Source organism: Haliotis asinina, chromosome 1 (assembly GCF_037392515.1).
Source record: "Haliotis asinina isolate JCU_RB_2024 chromosome 1, JCU_Hal_asi_v2, whole genome shotgun sequence".
Taxonomy (NCBI): domain Eukaryota; kingdom Metazoa; phylum Mollusca; class Gastropoda; order Lepetellida; family Haliotidae; genus Haliotis; species Haliotis asinina.
Window position 1 is genome coordinate 95,558,663 of NC_090280.1, and position 24,411 is coordinate 95,583,073.

General features: G+C 39.3%; 1 protein-coding gene across 2 annotated transcripts; it reads left to right on the top strand.

Annotated features, from left to right (window-relative positions):
- The first annotated feature begins 332 nt into the window (after positions 1-332).
- On the top strand, positions 333-22,564 carry LOC137255770 (protein moonraker-like). Of its 2 annotated transcripts, none has more exons than XM_067793298.1 (19): positions 333-404; positions 3,313-3,814; positions 4,673-4,828; positions 5,338-5,546; positions 6,307-6,531; positions 7,536-7,707; positions 7,848-7,907; positions 9,803-9,969; positions 10,526-10,686; positions 11,117-11,287; positions 11,950-11,983; positions 12,206-12,276; positions 13,226-13,307; positions 14,745-14,804; positions 15,086-15,265; positions 15,389-15,470; positions 16,165-16,249; positions 17,068-17,343; positions 18,156-22,564. In XM_067793298.1, the coding sequence occupies exons 2-19, from the start codon at positions 3,322-3,324 to the stop codon at positions 18,634-18,636; spliced, it is 3,165 nt and encodes a 1,054-aa protein (XP_067649399.1). In that variant the 5' UTR covers positions 333-404; positions 3,313-3,321; the 3' UTR covers positions 18,637-22,564. The 2 variants fall into 2 exon arrangements, with proteins under 2 accessions (XP_067649399.1, XP_067649408.1); XM_067793307.1 differs by lacking the exon at positions 333-404 and adding an exon at positions 524-698.
- The last annotated feature ends 1,847 nt before the right edge of the window (positions 22,565-24,411 follow it).

Here is a 24,411-nt window from a genome sequence, read left to right on the forward strand (position 1 = left end):
TACCTTGTTCTCAAAAGCGTTTTGAGATCGAATGTATACAACATCCCATACTTGTCAAGGCCGTTGTCAATGACTCTTCCGACATATTTGTGAGGGTAGATAACTCTTGATTCTTTCTGAACTAAGAACTGAGATGATCCTGTCTACGTTCCAGAATGAAACGTAAGATACGACGATTTAATTTATGTAAAGCAAACAAACTATTTTGAGTGGACAGATATAGCAATACTTGATAAGTCAAAGCACCTACACCAAAACAGTAGACTTCGGCCGAGCGCTCGTTGTTTACGGAAGTAGATTACGTCCCTTTTGTCGCCAGATGGCGCTGACGCAATGATGGCGGATTGTTCAAAGCAAGAAGATTCGCTTGGATAATTTTCTGTTAAAGAGTTTTTTAAATCTCGGTAATTATGATACCACATCTATATTGCATATTCCAATATAATTATATTAGCCTTATGAAATTGTTATCAAGCGGATTGTTTGGGGCTGAAAGTCATTTTGTGCAACGGGACTTGTGTTGAACATGTTTATTCTTGTTTTTCGTTTTGACAGCGACTTGTGATAACCACCGTAAATATGAAAATTCTTTTTACCTTCTTTGTATTATTGCATCACAGAGGCAACACTCGAAAGTATACAATAACCAAGATGGTATTGTTATAATTTATCGTTGAAACCACAGAAATCATCACTTGGTACGCATATTTGTAATGTTTACATTTGATTTTGTTCTTGCATATAGACATGATAGAAATGAACAATATGAAGGAATAACTGGTTTTAACAAGTTGTTATCACAGATGATTTCACATAGCTGCGTGACATGTTTATTCTGTAAGGAGTCAGATAAGACCTGGTCAAAAAACTCATGATCAACTTTATCCTATTTGACATACTACCTTACAAGATCATGTTACTGGTCATGTGACCACGTTGATTGATTTATTTTTATGACACGCCAAAATCAGAAAAAAAAATTACATAAAATCGGCAATGAATTGCAAAATTCATGAGGATAAGCCTGTATAGTAGCTGGACGGGGAATGCTAGGGTGTTTCGTCCCATACGGTACTCACCACGATAACCTGAGACATCTGCTGCCACAGGTGTTTTGTTCCTGGCTACACTTAAGGCTCTGTTTTCGAGCAATTTATAAAGGCAAATTCTTTATTATCTCTGCATTTTGAAATGTTTGACAGCACAGTGTGAGTTTTTGATACAATGGGCATGCCGTACTATCATAACATTTCTAAAAATATTCAGCCAACTAAAGGATCAAAAACATATGACGTCATGTCCGGTGAAACTTTGAGATTGCTTTGATAGCAGTGGCGGATTAATGATAGAAAATGCATGATATGCATGTAAATATAACAGTTTATGAAATAAACTGCATCATGTTTGAAGGTAGGCCATACAACATTAAAAGATTGTATTTATTTTTCATTCACGAAATATTTTATTGCTGTCTGATTGAAAACCCATCACGCCAGGATACTTTATATAACTGCAGCCCAATCCTCTAAACATTCATAGCTGTGTGTCATCCCAAAGCCTATGACAAACTCTACAGTTATGATAGCTTGTAACATTATGGACACTTAGTGCATCCTGGTCTCTTTATTCCAGGTTTTAGAGACTTGGGCCCTGATGTACTGCAGACTAGTCTCTTGTAATGATAATAGTTTTATAGATGCCTGCCCTACCCATGCCATATTGCATTTAAATTATTTATGAACTGGCCTATCTGTCAGCTAAGACATCTTAGGATCTTGATCTGAGAGCATGAACTACTAATTGTACTAGCCACTAGCCTTATGCATTTTGAAAGGGATGATGTCCACTTCATAACAGTGGATCACTGGATGCAGGTGGATCTTTCTGATTTCATCTAAAATGCCCATGAACAATAAGACTTGATAAATCTTAGTGCACCTTGAAATATGTCTGCTTTGGGAATTTGACGTGTATTTGTAATACATCACATGTTTGTATATGCATTTTGGTTTGGGGCTAAGTAATGTTAAATCATGATGTGCATCTCCTTATTGTAATGTTAAATCATGATGTAATGTTAAATCATGATGTGCATCTCCTTATTGTAATGTTAAATCATGATGTAATGTTAAATCATGATGTGCATCTCCTTATTCTTTTGGGGTGGTGGGGTAGCCTTGTGGTTAGTTTGTCACGCTGACAGTGAAGACCCGGGTTCAATTCCCTGCATGGGCTAAATGCGTGAAACCCATTTCTGGTGTCCTCCAACGTCATATAGTTGGGGTATTGCTAAAATTAGTGTAAAACCTATTTTCTCACTCCTTGTTCTTTTGCATGTAAGTGAGATGCTTTTAATGCAGCTTTCACAGATATAAGTTTTTGAAATAGCATACCTGCATAATCTGAGAGTGAGAGGAAAGCCCTAAGTGATGCAAATCAGAGATGTTATTCACTGCGATCAAACCCATAACTGACAGAAGCATGGGTCCCACTTTGGTAAAACCATGATTATGGGTATGGTGCTAACTTTAATAGCAAATGTAGAAATAGAGATCCATGTGACAAAAGAAATTCACTTTCAGGTAGATTTCTATTTGTTATTGAATAATATCTGTATGTATTTAAGTACGAATTGGAATATCTTAAGAACCATTCACTACATTCTTTCCATATTTGGTACTTAGGTTCATCATAGTAAAAGACAGGTCTCAGTCATGTTTGGCACCTTAATTTACCTTCTTTTCAAGGTCACAACGGAACCTTTTACCCGTGTCAGCAAGATATCTCAAGAACCATTTCCAGAATTTTCTTCATATTCAACTCTAAGCTTATTTTAGGGAAGGTGCAGGGCCCAGTCGATTTTGGTGACCTTCACTTACTTTTCAAGGTCCTATGACACCAGATTATATTTGTGTTTTAACAACTACAGCGCAAGATATCAAGATGAGGTTGACTGGTCATGTTTTTGTTGGCATTTTACTTCATCTTAAACTACATACCTTCATTTTCATTACTTTTGAAGTTTAATGTGATCATTTGCAGCGGGGAATTATGGCACCTTAGTGACAATGCTTGTTATAATAGTATATTTATACAGTTCACATATCCACACTGGTATTTTCCCTCTATCACTGGATATCAATCTCAGTGGCAATATAGTATTATCAATCTCAACTTCATGGGGAACATACAACTCTTGCAGCACTAGGCAAACTGATTTGATGTGATGAAAAACAGTTTTATCACTAATTATCTTGTATGTATTTCCAAGTTTTTGATTTGAAGAGTTGTTTATTGTTTTTTTACTTTCAGGTGATCACCATGGCATATACAGACTTTCCTCATCAAAATCAGCTCCAGTTTAATCTTAATGTCCCTCTGAAAGCCAAGAACTTGGTCGTGCATCATCATCATCTTCAGCCAGTTGTAATAGAGAAAGTTCATGACAGAAGAGGGACATTCACAGGGAGACCTAATGTTCTCCCTAGCTCACAGTCCTCCTTCCAGTTTCAGTCCCTGTCAGAGGACCGCATGGCTATTGCCATACAAATGGCCAGACGTGATTTAAAAAATAAGAAAAATCAGCCCAAATCGGGTGTCAGAAGTCGGTCACCATCACCAAGATCTTCTAAAACTCGAGTGATACATACTAAGGAGTATTTGGACCGACAGAAGAAGTGGCAAGGGAAGAGTAAAAAACCCGTCAGTGTGAGGGAACGAGATGTGAACAGGCATCCACGGACAATGAAAACGCAGACCCCATTACAATCACCTAAACCATTCCTGAATACCAGAGCAGTCAGTCACCTACCAGGTAGAATTTTATATGCAAATAATTCTATATGCTGTGTATATCAGCATTATCTGTCCTATGAAAACACAATGCCATTTATGAAGTGGTCAAGGGTAACATGTTATATTTGGTATTACACATTCTCAGTAAAGTACAGATTCTAGTACTTTTGTTTGGTTGAGTCCCATTCAGGGTTCAAGCCCACACCGTCTCATGCACCCAATCGCCGGTACACAAGTCAGCCATCCAACCCACTCAGCCACTGCGACTTCCAAATAAGTGGTGGTTTAGGTCACACTCAAATTTTCACTGCTGCCATGGCTGAAACTATTTGACTACTTTTTAAGTGGCATTGTGTACTTGAATCTGTATTTTACAGAGAAAGTGTAATCCTGACCTCAAACATGTCAAAACTCTGGCTGGCAATAGCAGTACACAATTGTAATACCATGGAAATGAAACAGGCACAAATTTATTCCATAATTGTGGTGATCGAGGATACTAACTGTAGACATGAACGTGAATGTGTTGTTTACAGTGTAGTTCTAATAGCTGGGAATCTGTACATAACAATGTGTAACATGCTTTCAAAAGTCTGATTTTATGTTTCATTTTTTATGAATATCAATTAGTCTCCTGAGCCAACTGATAAATACTGATGCTTGCAAAATCGATTTATTGATCAATTGTTCAATGAATCACCATGATGACTCCAGCACAAGCCAGGAAGTTACCAGCAAAGACGTTGTTTTTGCCCAATTGCATGCCAAGGTTAGTTAGTCTTGGAATCCTTTTTTTATACTTGTTTTAATACGTCTCTGCCAGATACTGTCATAAAATCTATTGTATTTTTGCTTACATTTTATTAACATTTTCTAGTTACAACAAACAGTCCACCAACTCGTGACATAGATGTGTACCCACGCTACAAGGTGAGAGAGGACTTGGAACCTACAGACAACATAGAAAGACTGCAGCTGGAGCTTGAGGGTTATCTCCAGCAGATAAAGAAGGTTGGGGAGAAGGCACTGCATGGTAATCATTCAAACAGCTTCTACCATATTACTGTAATTCACTTGGTTGTAGTAAACCCCTGGTATTTCCAGTGTCATAGAAATATCTCAATGTGCATATATGTCAACTGATAAAGAACTAGGCATGGTCCCATGAACTGACACCCTCTTACTTTGCCTGGATTTATTTTCATTTGAGTATCTAAGAATGAAACAATCAACTTTAAGCTTTTAAGCTAGATAATGATTTTGGAATCTACATCGAAATATGGCTCCATGCAATAAACAATAAGTCATCATCCTCAAAAAGTTGTATGTTTCATGTTTTACTCACTAACTGCTACAAGTTCTAGAATGCCTATCAAACAATTAGACCAGTATTTTGTAGCCATTGTGGTTAACCAGCAAGGACGGATACATCATACAGAGGGATTTACACAATGAGTGACAATGAATGAATGAATCCGATTTTGTTTAATTTAAATTCAATGGCTTGATCAAGGTGTTGCTTTGTCTTCAATAATCATCTAGATCCTGACCACTTTATTCATCGATCCCGAAGTCGAAAGAAAGACGGCTACTTGTCCGATGAGGAAGATGAAGAACGAAGGGTGATAAGAACAGAAGAATTTGCCAGCCGTGCAGCTCGGAACCTGTACAACTTGAGACAGCAAGTGCGTCAGATACAGAGAGACTTGATGAACCTTGGGCCTGACAGTAAAGTTAAACAGACGAAAAAGGTGACACTTGAAGCAAATACTTCAATAATGGCAAGAACATTTTGCAGTTTCGGCTATATTTATTTTGGCTTTCTCAGCAAATACCATCTCCTGACATGTACTGTAAGTCCACTTCTTTAGATGTGTCTAATATATAAGGGCTTTTGATCTATGCCAGTCGGTCTTGAAAATCTGTAAAATATTTCAGACCAAGTAGTAATTTGAAGACATAAACGTTTGATGAACATAGGCAATACTTTTGAATGGATTTGGCGATTGATTAAATTTGTTTATGATGAGATTTTGTAAATTTTATATTAGACTAGGGGCGTTGGGGTAGCATTCACTGGTCACAACGAAGACCAAGGTTTGATTCCCAACTTTGGTACAGTGCGTGAAGCCCTTACTGGTGTCCACTGTCATGATATTGCTGAAATATTGCTAGAATGAGCCTAAAACTAAGCTCATTCACTTACTCATTTGTGTTGGATTCATGAGTCATTTATGTATTGCAAAGGTCCATGTTCAAACTTGGTCTTGACCAACCCAGAATGAGTAGCGTGAATGGGTGATGAAACTCACTGACCCAGTTGATGCTTATCCCAGCTGTAACAGTTAATGCTTGATATGTCTTGTCAAGACATATATATTTTCATGCCACCATCATGTTGCTGGATGTTTTCTCACTTCAACAAAAACATGAAAAAGACAAAAATAACCAACCCTTCTCTCCATCTACAATCATCTCTACCAGGATTGACTGTATCACCTTCACCCACAGAGTCAAGCAATGTCCAAACTGGCTGCAGCTCACAGAGGAGCCGCACGGGCTATTCAAGCATTCGTCACCAACCTACCTCAGCAAGACTTACGGAGTGGTCTCCCTTCCTCCTTCCATGAGCTGTCTCTGTTGATTCGCCAGTTGACTCAACTCAGCTCTCAGATCAAGGAGGGCAAGGACAGTCAGGTTCAGACGGAGCTGACCAACATGCTGGATAAAGTGGATGTGAGTTTAAGCAGGTCCTAGTCATGTGTAGTGATTTATGTATATGGGCCAACCCAAAGCGCACATTTGGTTCCAAATCTGAAAGAAATGTCAGCAGAATTGATACTGAAAGAGTTTCAAATTCCTGTTAATCATGCTGCTGTTGTTCAAAGCAACTGAGATGATCACAAATCTCGTACCTTAACATAGACTTACGACTTGCGTATCTCTATGGTCGATTTGTGAGGGGAAATGGGGTTTAATGTCGCGCATGAGAATTTTTCGCTGATATGATGACATGTATGCATGTGTGTGTGTGTGTGACTGCTTGTACTAGCCCAGACTTCATCTGGTTTTAAAGGGCAAGTTCACTGAGATACCATGCTGTAGTCACCATGAATCCCTAACTCAGACACTTTGCCAGGCATGGACCAACAAGTACCATACTATAAAGTGTTTTGGTATAACGCAGCCAGGTATCTATGCTGTGATATGACACTCTCTTGGCAGACGCTTTAACCACTACAGTACAGAGGCAGTCCTATGGTCGCCTTGACAATGGCGCTGTGGTTATTACTAGTGTCTTGGAACTGCAGTGACTTTTTGATTCCTTTTAACATGACAGTGAGGGATTGCTGTTTAGACAAAAACATTCTTGAGAAGGAGGTATTCATACAGAAACCAAACTGAAAAGTTAAACTTTAGTGACCATGTACACTTTGGTGTTTATGTTTATTTGTAATCCATAAACGCAAATTATCATGGTAAGACGAATATGAATAACAACAGACAGCAGCAATTCAAGATTAATGACATTGTTCAGCACAATCATACAAAATGTGCTCTAGCTGCTAAGTTGTCCATGAATGAGTTTTGTCCTATTGTTTTGCAATTCCTGAAAACATTTATGACATAAAAGGCTTTGTTAGACTTCAAATCACCTGCCGCCTCTTTAGCATTAATTTCAACTTGTCATGCTTGACCAAATGCAGTCGTGTTAATTCCCTGCCTGTTCACACAACCAGGACCTGAATGATGCTTGGGAGAAAGAGGTGAGGCAGCGCAGGAACATGAACCGTGAGTCACCACCCAGGAAGCGCTCTCCAGTCAATCGCCAACTGTTTGACAAGGAGGAGGAGAGAGTCAAACAGTTCAGAGCACAGATGAAGGGACATGGCAAGGAAAATAAGCCAAAGGGTAGGTGATTGGTATGGATGTAATTTGAAGTATTTCTGCCCAGAAGTATCCCCACTCGATGCAGTCAAATATTTCAGTGGCCAAACTTCATAACCTTTGAGATTTTGATTACCTGACACCAACTTTATGATGTTTTTCAGGTGTGTTGAAGAAGACAGTCAAGCATTCATATCAAGCACCAAAAGTGCAACCACGCAAAGGTATTGTGCAGTTATTGAAGAGATCATCTGGTCAAGGGGAGATAAGTGAAAAATTGTCACTGAGAAACTATCTCTATCCTTTTTATCCACCCGGCATGTAATGCGGGGGGATATAGTCGACGACTCGTCTGTCCGTCCGTCTGTCCTCCGTTCGTCCGTAATCATTTTGTTTCCGGAGCATAACTCAGGAACGGTTCAATATTTTTAGACCAAACTTGATAGATATAATGATCTCAACCTATAGTTGTGCCTTTTGCTATTTACAGAGTTTTGGCATTTTTATTTTTTTTTGTTTTTCAATGGAACATTTTGGTGTTCGTCTAGTGGTGGAGCAGGCTTCATTTCCGGAGCAGAACTCAAAAACTGTTCAATATTGTTTTGCAAAACTTGGTAGATATATGTGACAGACCCTGAAGTGGTGTCTTTTGCTGTGTACAGGTTTTTGTGATTTATTATTTTCTCGGTTTCCATGGAAATGTTTCGGACTTAGTCTCAAAATGGAGGAATGGGCTTCATTTCTTGAGCAGAACTCAAAAACTGTCCAATATTTTTCTGCAAAACTTAGTAGATATACCAATCAGAAGCTGCAATGGTGCCTTTCGCTAGGTACAGGATTTTTTCATTTCTTAGTTTGTCGGTTTCCATGGAAACGATTCAGACTTTGTATCAAAGGTGAAAGGTGTGTTTCGTTTCCAGAGCAGAACTCAAAAACTTCTAAATATCTTTCAGCAAAACTTGGTAGATATGTATGGCAGACCCCAGAGTGGTGCCTTTTGGTATTTACAGGTTTTTTGATTTATTATTTTCTCGGTTTTGATGGAAACGTTTCAGACATAGTCTCAAAAGTGAGAGGCGTATTTCGTTTCCTGAGCAGAACTTAAAAACTTCTAAATATCTTTCAGCAAAACTTGGTAGATATGTGTGGCAGACCCCAGAGTGGTGCCTTTTGCTATTTACAGGTTTTTGTGATTTATCATTTTCTTGGTTTCCATGGAAACATTTTGGACTTAGTCTCAAACTGTTTCATTTCCGGAGCAGAACTGAAAAACGTCTTAATATCTGTCAGTAAAACGTGGTAGATATGTGTGGCAGACCCCAAAATGGTCCCTTTTGCTATCTCCCTTTTTTTTATGTATTATTTTCTCGGTTCCATGAACTTGTTGCTGACTTCGTTTCCAGAGCACAGCTCGAAAACCATTTCATATCTTTCAAAAGATCTTGGCAGATATTCGAGACAGATCTTGAAATGGTGACTTTTTCTGATTACAGATATATGGCATTTATACTTTTCATGAATTCCATGGAAACAATTCAGACTTGGTCTAAGAACACAATAAGTAACTGTCAGATGATTTGTCCTTTCAAATGTGTAGAGGCAGGGGGGATATGTCATCTTCTGATGACTCTTGTTTTATTACTGATTACATCACATCACACCACAACAAATACACTGTCTCCATCATCAGTGTTTTTAAGTTATTTTATCTTGGATGTATTTGGGGTATCTACTTCTGTGCAAAGTTTGTACATATTCAGGGCAAGTGTGGTAGCCTAGTGGTTAATGCATCAGCTCATCACGCCAAAGACCCAGGTTCAGTTCCCCACGTGGGTACAATGTGTGAAGCGGATTTCTGGTTACCCTCCAGGATATTTCTGGAATATTCCTAAAAGTGGCATAAAACCAAACTTACTCACTAAATGTGTTCTATCTGGTATTTTGGTATTGCACATTTTCCTTGATTGCTCACTGCTGGTTTCATTTTATGGAAAGAAGAAATAAACATATGCATTAGTGTGTCATATGCACCGTCAAGATTGTGGAATCTGGTACAGAATATCTTTAGACTTGACAATGTGTATAGAAATTGGAAAACCATTTTTTGTCAAATTTGTAGAGAAGTCCCCAGATAGACAAGCGACACTGCGAGCTGGCATTGCTGCCTTGATGCGGGAGCGTGACCCCTCTCTGGAAAGTCGGCCTCGAGGAGGTGTGACATGGAATATCTCATTGGACAACAAGCCCTCACATAAGAAAGGCCTGTTATTGCCAGCTAAGTTACAGGTACACTTCATGAAATTCAGCAGTCTATTTTGAGACTTTCATTTGGGTCTCTAATGCACTTTATCATTGTATTTGATTCATATCAAGCATTGTTAGTGGTGCCTGTGTACATCAGTTTGTGCTGCAAGTTCATGTCTACTCACCTGGTGGGTGAGCTGCCTGAGGCCCCAAGCTGGTGATCCAGCAGGCTTGAGGTGGCATAGGGCACCCAAGTAATTAAAGCGTTCGCTTGCCTGATTTCAATTCCCCACATTGGTACTATGTTTGGAAGCCCATTTCTGTATCCCTGCCTTGATATTGCTGGAATATTGCTAAAAGTGATGTAAAACTGAACTCATTTACTCATGACAGGGTCGTTGTTATGTGAAATTGATCACTGAATGTCCTCAGAGACTATATGGGTTGATAGAATCATGATACATCATGATGACTCAGTGGACTGAGTGTTAAAACTGCTCGTCATCTGCCAAAGTAGGCAGGCTTGCTTGTTGACTCACCCGTGATTGTAATGGAATATCTTAGGCTCTTGTGTCAGAATGTGACATTTCCATACCAGGCAAAGCGGGAAAAACTCCACAAGCATCAAGCACAGGCAGTAGCAGACAGCCATTTTGCTGATCCGACAATTGCTGCCAATCGTAAAGCTGTTCTTCCACTTCACAACCCGTTTGATGACGACTCCCGGCCAAACTCAGCTCCATCTTCCCCAGGACAGAGGTGCGTCTTTTTTCTCATGATGTGGGAGTGGTGAGGTGGTCAAGTGGTAAAAGCGTTCACTCGTCATGCCGAAAATCTGGGTTCGATCTCTGACAAGTGTAGTATGTAAAGCTCATTTCTGGTGTCCCACACTGCACCATTGCTGGAATATTACTGAAAGTGGCATAAAATTTTGCTCTCTCATAAAATTATGTCCAATCAGATGTATAAGGGTATATCATAACTGAAATGTTGCACTAGTAATAATGGTTCATTCAGCTGTCTTAACTGCTCTGAATTGCAATATATGCATGGTATATTTACTATATATGTTTCTCATAGCTATGCATAAGCATGCATAAACCATAGTCAGTGCATGGGTACAGGAAGTAACAGGTGAAGTTTTCTGTTGGTCGTGCGTTCATGTTTATGTTCCTATTGGTGTTTTTAGACAACGAAGCCAGTCTCACAGTCCAAACAGATTGGGCTCCCGTCAACCATGGAAACCTCCAGGCACCCCGACAAAAAGTCCTGCCACGCCCAAACATCGAAGTCGTTCTTTCAGTCCTCCAGGTTCTCGTATGAGGTTCTTTGTTGAAGATGTGGACAAAGATATTGTCAAGTAAGTGGACAGCATAAGATGTTGTCAAACCACATGGGATTTCATGATGTGAAACAAGGCAGCATTTGGATTGGGCAGTTAGACTTGGTTGATAGCATATTATTGTGCTTAGTCTAACTCCAGTGATGTTGATTGTTTTTCACTATATCAATTCCTGGTTTTTCTGGTCCAGACTCAGTTATTTACATGCATCATATAGCTGAAAAATTGCTGAGTTACATTGGTGCTAAGCACATACTACTTTTGCATGATTAAGTTTTCAGCAGATTTATATTTATGGGTAACTAAGTTGGACGGTGTCCCTTAGTTATGATCTGCTGGATCATGTATCTGCTGCTTGTGAGTTGGATTTGTATGTCATACCTGATCATGCTGAATATAACCCTTCAAAATTGGATTGTTGTCCTCCGACTGACTAATGTCCTCAAGATGAAACAGGCCATGGGCTAGGCTAGTGGTTAAAGTGCTCGCTTGCCACACCACAGACCTGGGTTCCATTCCCAACATGGATTCAATTTGCGAAGCCCGTTTTCCCTGGATTATTGCAAAAAATGGCATAAAACTGCACCCTCTTACTCATGAACTGATGATGATGATGATGATGATGATGATGATGATGATGATGATGATGATGAATAGCATCTTTATATGTCTGCTTTCAGACAACTGTTTCCCGATGAGAAACAAACCTCCAAGGTAATATGCATCCCTTGAATGTGCCCCCAACAACAAAATAATTGTGTTCTTTATCAATAATTATCAAATTAAATTATCATGTGACTTTTTCACCATTTGCTATAAAATGAGTTTGAGTTAGACAATTTTTGTATGCTGGTTCTAAACTTGAAGAGAAGTGGATTGAAGATGTTGATAGAATTATTCTGATGATACACGGAATGTATTGACCTCATTTTGCAGCACGGTCATAAGTCAAGAAGTGTTTCATCTCCTAGAAGAAACAGATCGCCAAGAGCATCAAGCATGTCAAGGTAATGATGGAGCGGGGAGCAGTATCGATGTAGGGATGGGGGGTGGGGTTGGGGTGCAGGGAAGGGGCAGTATCAATGTAGTGTTAATAGGATATTTGTGGACTGTTAGCTTGTTAGACAGAATAGTGGGAAGACGTGTATAACACTAGAGCTGCAAGAAATACTAGTACACTATGAGGTGAATTTGATATGTTTTAGGAATATAAAAGTGAGAAAGCAATACATTGTAAATAATACGGCTTATGGCCTAATGACAGTACTGTTAGGCCTTGGCATAATGACCCAAGTTACGCTACTGCATGGCTTGGAGGTATTCCATTTTGCATGTCTCACTTACTTTGACAGCAACTAGTTCAAAGTTATGGAAACACTCTCTTCAAAAAGGACAGAAATATTTGATTCTAGTTACCACAAATAATGAATTGAAGAGATATGGTTTGATTCACCGACACATCCAATACTACTGGCAAACAAGGATAAGTTGAACCAGCATGTGCTCGGCAATGAGCAAACTCATTTGGTTTGTGAAAGGGAGAGTAGATGTAGGCTTGTGCACACTTAATCACAAACAATTTGGGCCCCTTTGCTCACAATGGCAAGCGCCAGTGGGGGGGCACTCATACATGCTATCATGGGTTAATTGTCAGGTAGGTGCTCAACTTATCCTTGTTAGCCAGTAGTATTGCTGTATTTTCAGGACAATGACATGTTTAGTAAGTCGGTTCAATTCATCGTTTGAAATGGAGGACTGAAACAGGATCCTGTTAACGTGTTTCTTTGCAGAATGGGTCAAAGATGGTGTTTGAGTGATTTTGAGTTTTTTCACTTTGATGACCTAGGCACATGGCCTACAGAGTGATTGTGTGAAACATCAATGAAAATGTTTAGGAATGTTGATGTATATGTTTTCAAATTTCAACAAAATTATCAGATTTTGTTACCTATACAGACGGCGAGAACCATTGCGGAATTCATTTGTGTCAAGCGTGGTAGACGAGGCCAAGAAGAGGATGAAGCCATATCTCAAGAAGGTGCAAAGCTTATGAGGCATAAATTTCAATAGGTCTCTCTGAGGCAGTAGATTTCATCAGCACAAGCACCTTGCACTACATTCCAGATATTTTTGTCTAAATGTAGTACACATCTAATTATAGCACATCACTACCTGTTACTACTTAAAACCGTGAGAACAATGTTACAGAATGTACAACACTGCCCTGTATGAAAAGGAACCAGTTTAGGGTGTTTATGAAGTAGCTAGTGACCTATTGTAGCATACTTCCTTTGATAGTTAAGTTTGGTTGAAATGGCATTGATGTACCCTCAATGTTTATATATGTTCCCCGAGCTTGCTGTTCTTCCCGCAGGTAGTGTCTGAGTAAAATGGCTGCAGTGTAATTCCCTTTTTTAATATTCACTGGGACTACATTTAAACATTTTGTCAAAATATATTTTTTGGAATGCGAGGCAAATCTTTTTGTAGCCTTTGCTAGATTTTGCAGACGACACAAGAAACAAATTTAGAGTTTGCTACCTTCCATTGATGTGTATTCGCAAAACATCAGTTATTTCTGTGCATCATGCATGATTGAATGTTATTTGAGATAAACCAGTACTACCACAAAGTACCGAATGAGTTGCCATTGGCAGTGGGGTACATTGCAGTGTACCTCGCTTGCAAGTATATTACATTGAAAATATTAGAAGAGCACTTAGCCAATCAGAAAACATCATTTATGTGTGAGGTAAGATAAATGTCATTGTGTAAACAACTGCATAGATAGATGCTCATCGTGTCAGTCACTGGATTGCCTGGGCTGGACGCAATGAGAAACAGACTACCATCATATGGCTTGTTTGTTGTATGCTTCACTCAGCAATATTCCAGCTACATACCAACAGTCTGTATACAACAGAGTCTCGACCAGACAATCCAGTGATCAACAGCATGAGCATCAATTTATGGAAACAATGATGTGCCAACCAAACATCTGAGTCTGACCACCTGATCCTGTTAGTCACCTCTTACACAGTGTTCACGAATAGCGTCTGACCCTCTGATAAATCTGGCAGATTCACCAGTGGTCAGATAGATATCACCAACCCGCCAGCCCCAGTGTCTGACTGAATATTTCACAATGTCTTTGTGTGAAGTTATTTGCGGCAAGTGACACTTCTTCGCTGTTTAGAAGTCTTATGTTTGTTATCATATAATGTTATTAATTTCAATGCCAATTATAAGAAATTTGTATAGCAGGGATAGTGCCTAGTGTGTGACTAAATCACAAATGACTCTATCTGAGGATACTACCTGTAGCACAGTGGACTGAGGTGCTACAACATTCTGAATAGGAATGCAGCCCAAAGTCCTGGGTTCAATTCCGAGGTTCTCTCCACACTGTATCCACACTCTGTGGCATTTAACATGGTAAACATCTGTGACAACAGTATCCATTTTCTTGACACAGGGAGCTGCTTCGTATCCTGGTTACCAGAGGTCCCGGAGGTCATCACCATCGCCTGACAGGGTGAGTTGGGGATCAGACATCTGATTTTTAATGCAATAAAATTTTGTGTCATGGGTAACCATGGTAACTAGCCCAGGCTTCAGAGTTGGTTTCATTGGTACAAATGTGTGCCCCTAAATTTTGTCTTTGTTCCAGATGTGAGTGAAATACTACTTGTACCTTCAACTAGACATTGTATGTCTGAGATTAACTGGAATGTTGCTGAATGTCATAAAACAACATTGAGTCTGTCTCAACTTTGTTTTGAGTGAAAATGGTTGAATGTAATATCCTTGTTTCAGTCGTTTCAGTCAAGTATTTATGACGACTCCATGAGCAGCCAACTGCTTGATGACATCCTTGCGGACACTGTCCATGATCTACGTAGCATGGATGAGAGGGAGAGGGTTCACAAGAAAGCTGTGTCTATGCAGGATGCCCCAACTCTTGAAACCATTTTCCAGAGGTTAGAGCAAATGGAGGTGAGTGAAAAGTGAATTATCTCATAATTCAGAGATGGTAATTTTTCCAAATATTGTAAAATATTAGTCATAAAGTTCATTTACTATATTACTCACCTTAACTATTGTCTCTGTTAATCTCAGCAAGAACAGGTGGACATTCGACGTAGATGGGCAACAGTCAGCTATACAAACCCCCAGCCAGTGTCCAAGTACTTCACCACAAGTAGGTAGTTGGGTACATTGTAGGATTGTGTAACAATAGGCACATGTCCTGTCTTTTGTCAGTGTACCTCGGATCAGTCAAAGTGAGTGATAACAACATTGAGGGAATTGCCATTCAGAGCAAAATTATAGATGTCTGAAGTGTTGAAATGGAAGCTAGCAATAGCTGTATGCTTTTGATATTGTGAAAGATCATAGTTGTGTTTGTACAATGATGAGGATGATCATGATGAGGATGATCATGATGAGGATGATCATGATGAGGATGATCATGATGAGGATGATGGTGATGAGGATGATCATGATGAGGATGATGGTGATGAGGATGATCATGATGAGGATGATGGTGATGAGGATGATCATGATGAGGATGATGGTGATGAGGATGATCATGATGAGGATGATCATGATGAGGATGGTGATGAGGATGATCATGATGAGGATGATGGTGATGAGGATGATCATGATGAGGATGATGGTGATGAGGATGATCATGATGAGGATGATGGTGATGAGGATGATCATGATGAGGATGATCATGATGAGGATGGTGATGAGGATGATCATGATGAGGATGATGGTGATGAGGATGATGGGGATGATAGTGTCCATGAGGAGGTGGAGGAAGGTGGTGGTGATGGTGATGATGACAATGACGATGACGAAGGTGATGATGATATTGATAATGATTTCAGAGGAGGTATTGTCAGATCACCCCCGCTCTCCACCAGCTATTGAGGTACATAGGACAGGTGGGCCAACAATCTCACCCAGACATGTGTAAGTACACAATGCTCAAATATATACTGGATGTACTGCTAACTATTTTAACTCCTGTGGTCAGAATGACAGCTTACCATTATCCCTGTTTCGCACCAACACACAAGGTTGTGGGTTCCAACTTGAGTGGAACACATGCTTGTCAATTGTCTGTAGAGTTGACTGATGATATGATATTGTCAGGCCCACTGACTTAGTTCTTGCATGTCATCATGTTCCATTTGTGTCTTGCTGCTCATGCTTTCAATCAATTGATATATGGATAATGGAACTTTAAACAACAAAACTGGATTACTTTGGGTTATTCACCATATTTCTAGCACCCGTGAAGATCCGGGTTAGAATTGGTCTTCAGTAACCCATGCTTGTCCTAAGAGGCAACTAATAGGACTGGATGGTTAGACTTGCTGACATGATTGTTACACTTCATCTCACTCCATGCTCATGCTGTTGATCACTGGATTGTCTGGTGCAGACTCGATTACTTACTGATTGCTGCCATATAGCTGATTGTGGTGTAGAACTGAACTCACTCATAGTCATATTCCCAGCATTATTTGATAGTCAGTGCCAAAAAGGAATCTTTCTCAAGGCATAGTGTATGACTGCAACTTATCACTGTTGAGATCTTGCTGTATGGAATCAGAATGATGTATATCAGTTTAATTTTTGTATCGCAAATCTGCAAAGTTTTCCCAGAGTGTTGTATCTCATTATTAGGAAACTGCTGAAACAAGTCCATGGCAGGATATCAGTAATGCCCATAGAACCGTCTCATTCATCTTGTCAAAATCATCAGAGCACTTTTGTTCCATCAGGAAATTTTCCCACCAACCCACAGAGGAGCCAATAGTGTTTACCAACAAATCAAAACAGTCAAAATGGACAGAGAGTTACTCACACAAGGTTCCCAAGGATGCAGATGAGGGTGAGCCGAGGACGGTCCCTAGCATGTGTAGACCTCGGACATTGTTGTCCATCCCCCAGACAGTGGTCAGTAGGATTGATGACCATCAGGAGGCATACAGCAGCTACCTCAAGAAGATGTCCCATCACCCACAGGGGCTCTTCCAGCCGTGGAAACTTGTCGAGAAGTAAGTTGACATCAATAGCTGAAAACTATGCCAGTCAAGTTGAGCATAAAAGTTTCTAGTCATTTGCATGTTACACTGAACTAAAGAAAAGGGCAGCTTGTTTTTGCAAAAATGTTATGCAGTGGATCTTGTGAATCTTCTGATGGACAGTGACCTGTATTTATAAATTTCATTCTGCCAAAGTCTAAATATTGTAAACCTGAATTGCGAATGTTAAGAAGGTAGGTAACCCTTAGTTTATAACCTTGAAGTATTTCAGCCTTGATGTGTTACAGATATCAGATTGAGTTCTGAGTTGTGGTATATCCAGAGAATTGTGTATTAATAACTGTGATAAATGCTGAGAAACGTTCAATTGACAGTTGGTCTTTGTCATGAACTTTAGCTGTAGGAAACTTTTATTTGGCACAGACTAGTGAGCAGTCAGCTGTTCCACACACCAGATGAAATGGGTTGCAAAGTATCTGTGGTAATTGTAGCTACTCCTATTAATGATGAAACACTGACTTGTCGGAACACAAAGCTATACACAGTATTGAATGATACTAAACAGATACAAAGCAATCATGCAAAACGGGGACCCCTTTGACAAAACCCTCGTAAAAGTTGCAGTATTGGAGGTATGAATGCTTTGAGAAAGGTTACGAGATCTTAGGCTTACGAGAGCTTTGTGAAACAGGACCCTGTTATGTGTGGATAACACTTTCAATGAGGTCCAGTATGTTCTCTACACAGTGTCACTATTTGTGTTTGTCTAACGATCAAGTGTCAGTGTGGATATTGCATTAAAAACAACCTACTTGTTCCAACAGGATCAGTGATGAGATTTTCGCAGAGTGTTTGGAAGAGGTAACGGGAGAACTGGATGAATTCAACGAAGCAATAGCAGACCATTTGTACAAGTCAGAGTTCATGGAAGCCAAGAGTCAGACCCCTTCACCAGAGGTCAGGGCATCTGTGTCACAGGTTACAAGTCGGACAAGTTCACCCGAAGCAAGAGCACCCTTACCCCAAGCCAAGGGTCAGACTCTTTCACCAGAGGTCAGGGCATCTGTGTCACAGGTCACAAGTCGGACAAGTTCACCCGAAGCTAGAGCACCTTTACCCCTAGTCAAGGAGGGACTTAGTGGGAGAGATATATCTCGTAATGCTTCTCCCAAGAATGTGAGTGTGTCTTCACGACATGTTGAAGATGTTGAGGATGAAGAGGAGGATGACGATGATGATGATGATGATGATGAAGACTTTGGGAGTGAGGACTGGCAGACAGATGATGAGGATGATATCAGCTAGTGACCTGATGGTTGTGTGTGTGGCCAGTGAGGGTGATGTGAAGATCAGCTTCTCTTCAGCTCAGAGAGGCAGGGATTTTTTGAAAGTTCAGGCACCTATGTAAGATGGTCAAGTGTTGACTGAAGACTGATACCATATTTCAAACCTTCAAGAAGTTGATGAAGAATTGAAGTGTGATAATAATGACTTTGTACCTGGCGAAAAAAGGCCATGGTGTGATATATCGTTTAGCGAGATGTGTTCCTGGCAAGATAAAAGTCATATGAATGTTCATGTTCTTTATGTAACTGGTAAGATAAAAGCCAGGATATGTTCATTCATCATGTGAGTGTAAGTATAAGATAAAAGCCATGAAATGAATGCTCATCAAGTTTATGTAGGTGTAAAATAAAAGCCAAGATATGAATGTTCATCATGTTTGTGTAGGTGTAGGATAAAAGCCAAGATATGAACAGTCATTTTGTTTGTGTAGTTGTAAGATAAAAGCCAAGGTATGAACATTCATTATGTTTGTGTAGCTGGTAAGATAAATGCTAACATATGAACATTTATCAAATTTGTGTTGCTGGTAAGTTAAAAGCCAATATTTGAACATTCATCATGTTTGTGTAGAAGGCATAGAAATGCTGAGGTTAAGGAAGAATGAAGAAACACAATTGGATGAACAAGGCCTCCTTTGACAAAGCTCTAAGGTGATTGTAAGTCACTAAAGTAACCTTAGTACAGTGTTAAAGAATGGGAGTTTAGGTTAACCTTAGTAAAGGCTGCTTCATAAAAGGAGCCCCAGATGCTTAGGCTGTAAGCACTCACATGTGTCTGTTAAATGTGTAGTGTTTTCACCCGACGGGTATGACTGGCTGCAAGCCCATTCTTTTCGGTTTTGTCAGACATAGGAGTGAGTGGTCACCTTGTGTCAAGTTATGGTCAAGTTATCTAATATAGCCATGGTCAAGTTAACTAGTATAGAGTGTGCAAGGATGTATATTTTAGCAGCGTAAAGGTCATTGTTTGGCTCCATTCCTGCAGCAAATTCACCTAAAATTCCCAGTCTGAATAAACAATTATCAATTCCTCAGAATTTAAGAAAACTTGAACAACAGATGAATCAAATTTTGAACAATGGATCATTGACAAGCCATGGTCGTTTAGTTTGGAATCCTTGATACAACCATTCCCATGTTGGCTAATAGAGTCAATGGTTGACTGAGGTTACAGTCAGGATCAACTAATATAGCCAGTAACAGAATATCTTAACCATGGTAGCTACTATATCTGCGGTAGACAAAGCTGCTTTAGTTGTGTATTTTGGTTGACAAAGACAATATAGTCAGTTATTGACTTTAATCAGTGATCAAGCTAAGTAAACTTAGGCCCAGTATTATTACACTGTCAGTGTCTCAGACAACTTTCAACTCTTTTTAGCTGTGAAACAAACTGAAGATGCAGAAAACATGTGTGTATTTTTTATACCCTGTATGATTGGAATACCTTTTAACAATGATAGCCCTGTTTATGTCTTTCCATACCAAGCTGTGATATTTAGTCAGTGGATCTTGTGAATCTGTTGATGGAAGAAGGTCACCTATATTTGTAAGCATATCGAAGACATGTGAATTCTACGGATAGGAAGTTCAGCTGGAGTGTTACTGTGATGTGTTTCAACCATGACTTTCCCCAATGGCATCGTAAGTGATTGTACACCATGCATGCTGTAATTACCTATGTACTGTTTACCTCAAAGATATTACTATATATTTGATTATGCATTACTATGACCGCACTTTAATGTTATTTCATGTTTGTGTAAAAAAATGTAAGATAATGGTAAACGTTTGTGAACAAACAATTTTTGTTCCTTTTTAGCAAAGCAGACCGACATGGATTCTTCATACATGCTTGCGGGGCGGTGTGTTAGCCTAGTGGTAAAGGCGTTTCTTTGTCACATCGAAGACTCAGCTTCAGTTTCCCACGCTGGTACTTGATGTGAAGCCCATTTCTGGTGTTCCCCCCCAGTGATATTGTTAGAATAATATTAAAAACGGCATAAAAAAAGGCTCACACTCATATATTCTTGCATTCACAAGCAATCACGTCGCTGACTGCCAAACTAAAGCAATCCAGAAAATGGTGTCATATTATTCCCTAGCTTGTTTTGTATGCGACAAAGTTTTGTTTTCAAACAAAAGTTCTGTTTGCACTTACTAGTGTTTCAGTCAGGATTTCACCAAAAAGTGCCAAATGGCACACTGATTTTTGAAAAGTGTGCCAACTGTCAAGCAATAGTTAACTAAGTTATTTATTAATGAATAATTACGGCAGTCAACTTTTAAGCTTACCATAAGAATATCCACCATCTCAGCTGAATTTCTACCATAGTCTCTCATAGTGTCACAACAGTCACTCTGCTGCTGCTGCATTAACAGAACTTCTGACGTTATACTAGCCTCTTCAATTTATAAATTTCCTAAGAAGTACGTATGCTGTGTCATTTCTGTATCAACTACTCTGGCATATATGACCAACTTCTTACTGACAACAATGTCAGTGCTTTCATCTATCATAATTGCACACTTAGCCCCAGATAATTTCTCATCAATGTCACTCTGTATGACGTCAGAAATAGCTTCCTGCATTTCCTCTGCTGTCTGCCAGGATGTGTATTGTGCAGTTTTCCCACAGTCCAAAGTATTTAAAATCTCACAGCCTTGAAGTTTGCAGAACGTTGCTAGTGATTTATATTTCATTGTTGACACGCCTTCCTGGGCTAACCAATAGATACATCTCATAGCGGCAAGTAATGCTTCGTTTTTCTGTGAAATAACATTATTTGTTGCAACAGCAAAATTCTTTCACATGGAAAGTTCGCAAAGTGCATTTTGGTGTTCACTACAATCAACAAGTCGCTTTAATGTTGAAGTGCAAAAACAATCCATTCCAACAGTACATGTGTTTCTCTTTTTTAATTCTGTGCACAGTTTGCAATGTATTTTACCAGTGTCCTCATGATAATCAAGCCATGTGTAATCTCTGAGGCACAATGTTTGGAAACGATGTACAAATTTCTTTCGCTTCAAGTCAGGCATCTGACCCAATTTATTGACCTCGTTATTGTCAGTAAATACATCCGATACGGTGTATGCTTTCAATTTTATTGACTGAGAAGTGCGCCAAGGCATATGCGTCAATGTCTATTTTTAGTGCCATATTTTATGACTTTGCAGGAATGGCACAAGGGCACGGCCTGGCTGAAACACTGACTTACTAGCTAACACTTTTCAAAATGTTCAGACTTATCTAGTTTTGTTCATTTGGGGAAGGGAAATTGTTATAATAAGGGCTATTCAAATGGTGATATTCATGCTCACGAATAATACTGAAAGCAGTTTATGACCTTGAACAAGGTTAGCCTTGAACAACAAGTACTAATTTAGGTCACTGACATCATCGTTTTTCTGTTTGTTTTCTACCTTAGACTAATCACTGGTAGGTACGTGTACTTAGTTTGGCATCTTTACACAATGTATGGATTGTCATGTACATTTTCAGTTTTTGTAGAGATCACTAATTACAATTACTCTCAGATCTGGGCCTAGATTGTTGAAGCTGTCTTAGCACTAAGATAGTTGTAAGTGTGATACATTAACATTAACTTACGACTATGTTAGCACTAAGAAAGCTTAAAAACTCTAGGCCCTGGAATTTGGTTTTGGGCACCTATTTTGAGCAGGCAGCTTGGGCCCTTATGAATTAGGTCTGTTTTCAGGCTGGTTTGACATTTTATTTATTTGGTAGAACATTAAAGACAGTCACATCATTTCACTTGAGTCCTAATTCCACTGTGAAGTGAATGCATAGAGAATATAACACTGTACATTGCATATATAAATAAATGTATTTATCTATGACAGAAATAAATTAATACATTTCATATTATCTACTGTTTCATCATCATCATCATCACCATAATTGATGTCATACCAAAAGACGTTAAAGTGGGTACTTGGTAGTCCATGCATGGCACTCGGCATTGATGGGTACAAGAAGGACTGGTGGGCTCGGAGTCAGTATAATGTGTCTGAGTGGGGTACTCATGCTCAACTGCAGGATGGTATCTCAGTAAGCAAGCACTGAAAAACCAGCTTAAGTCAGGGCAAGTACAAGCAGCCACACATTCACAGGCATGCATGTTGTCAATATTCTTAAGTGCAACGTTAAACCCCATTTCACATCCCTTCACCTCCATAGGGACATAATCTGCAAAGTCCATTTCTGGTGTCCCCCACATCCCAGTGATATTGCTTGATTATTGCTAAATGTGGCATAAAACCATATTTGCTCACTAGCAAGTCACTGCTCTGACTTCTCAAGACTCAAGACTACTCCTTCAGTGACCTATGTTTGTCAATTGAAGCACGGCTGGTGGATGAGCCTAGTGGTTAGAATGTTGGCTCTTCGTGTAGAAGACCCGTGTTCGATTCCCCATAAGATTAGCATGTGTGCAGGACTCTTGTGCGGTCCCCCAGCTGAGACATAGCAGGAATATTGCTGAAAGCAGCATAAACCTTACAAACTTAAATGAAGCGTGTATGTTGCTACAATCTTGGATCACACCATTTTACCCACGGTCACATCACCCATATCCCTGCATGAATCACCTAAAAATAATCAGAAAGTATATCTTACAGTTTTATTACAAACATGTCTGGCTCCCAGCACCAAATAAACAAGGACATAGATTTCACATTGCACCATCACATAGGATGAATGCTAAATTATAACAATCAAAATAACAAATGAATTCACATACGGTTAGGGTAATAGATATACAATTCTGAAAATTAATAGAATCATATCAAAACCATGAAGCTGTAAAATATGATGCACCAATCAACAAGAAAGTTGAAATGGTTGATTATGATCACATGTGTTGACCTCTTGAATATGTGGAGTTTCAGTTCCAAGTTGCAAACTTGGACGGCACTGGCTGCACTGTTAACAACTTTGCATTCATTACCTGTGTAGTTACTGACACCAATCTGCGAACACTTTAATGATTCCAGATGCTGTTCTTTCTCAAAATGGAATAATATGTAATCTGGAATTACGACAAATATATACATATTAATGTCTGATATAAGATGCGTTGAAATTTGATAAGAAAAAGGGGTATAAAAATGTTCAACATCAGGGCTGAAATGTCCCTCTTCAGTTCCAACTCAGAGACATAAAGACTGACTTTTGAAAAGCCACAGGAACAAGAGGTCATCTTAACATGCATGAGATACCAGTGCATACAATATGGCAGATTTATGTACACATTGAGCAGTAAACAATTATTATAATCATCTTCAAAATATAAACATAACGTCATTGGCACCTACCTACACTATCTGTAGATTCATTCTGAATACATCACACTAACGTTTGTGTGCCTGTTCAAGGCCACATTCCGCAATATTAAAGCTGTAAGACGGCCATTTGTAAATAATCAGTGATGAATAGCATGAGCATAGATCAATGCCACTGGGATATGATGCTGTACATCAACAATGTCGATGAACTTGACTATCCGATCCCATTAGTTGCCTCTTACAACAAGCATGTGTTACTTAAAATCAATTCTAACCTGGATTTTCGTCGTCACATAAACAATGTCATAAGGGTTACAGCTACTGACTGGTACCAAAACAAATTACTTTACCTATTACATTTATTTATGGCAGATGTACATGGTCATGTCAAAAGTAAAACTTTCAAGTGTAAGAAATATGAATG

Excerpts from the sequence above, each read along its gene's own strand:
- LOC137255770 (XM_067793298.1), top strand. The coding sequence starts at position 3,322 with ATGGCATATACAGACTTTCCTCATCAAAATCAGCTCCAGTTTAATCTT. Across the intron at positions 10,687-11,116 it reads CCATCTTCCCCAGGACAGAG|ACAACGAAGCCAGTCTCACA; the intron begins GTGCGTCTTTTT and ends TGGTGTTTTTAG. Across the intron at positions 15,471-16,164 it reads GTCCAAGTACTTCACCACAA|AGGAGGTATTGTCAGATCAC; the intron begins GTAGGTAGTTGG and ends TAATGATTTCAG.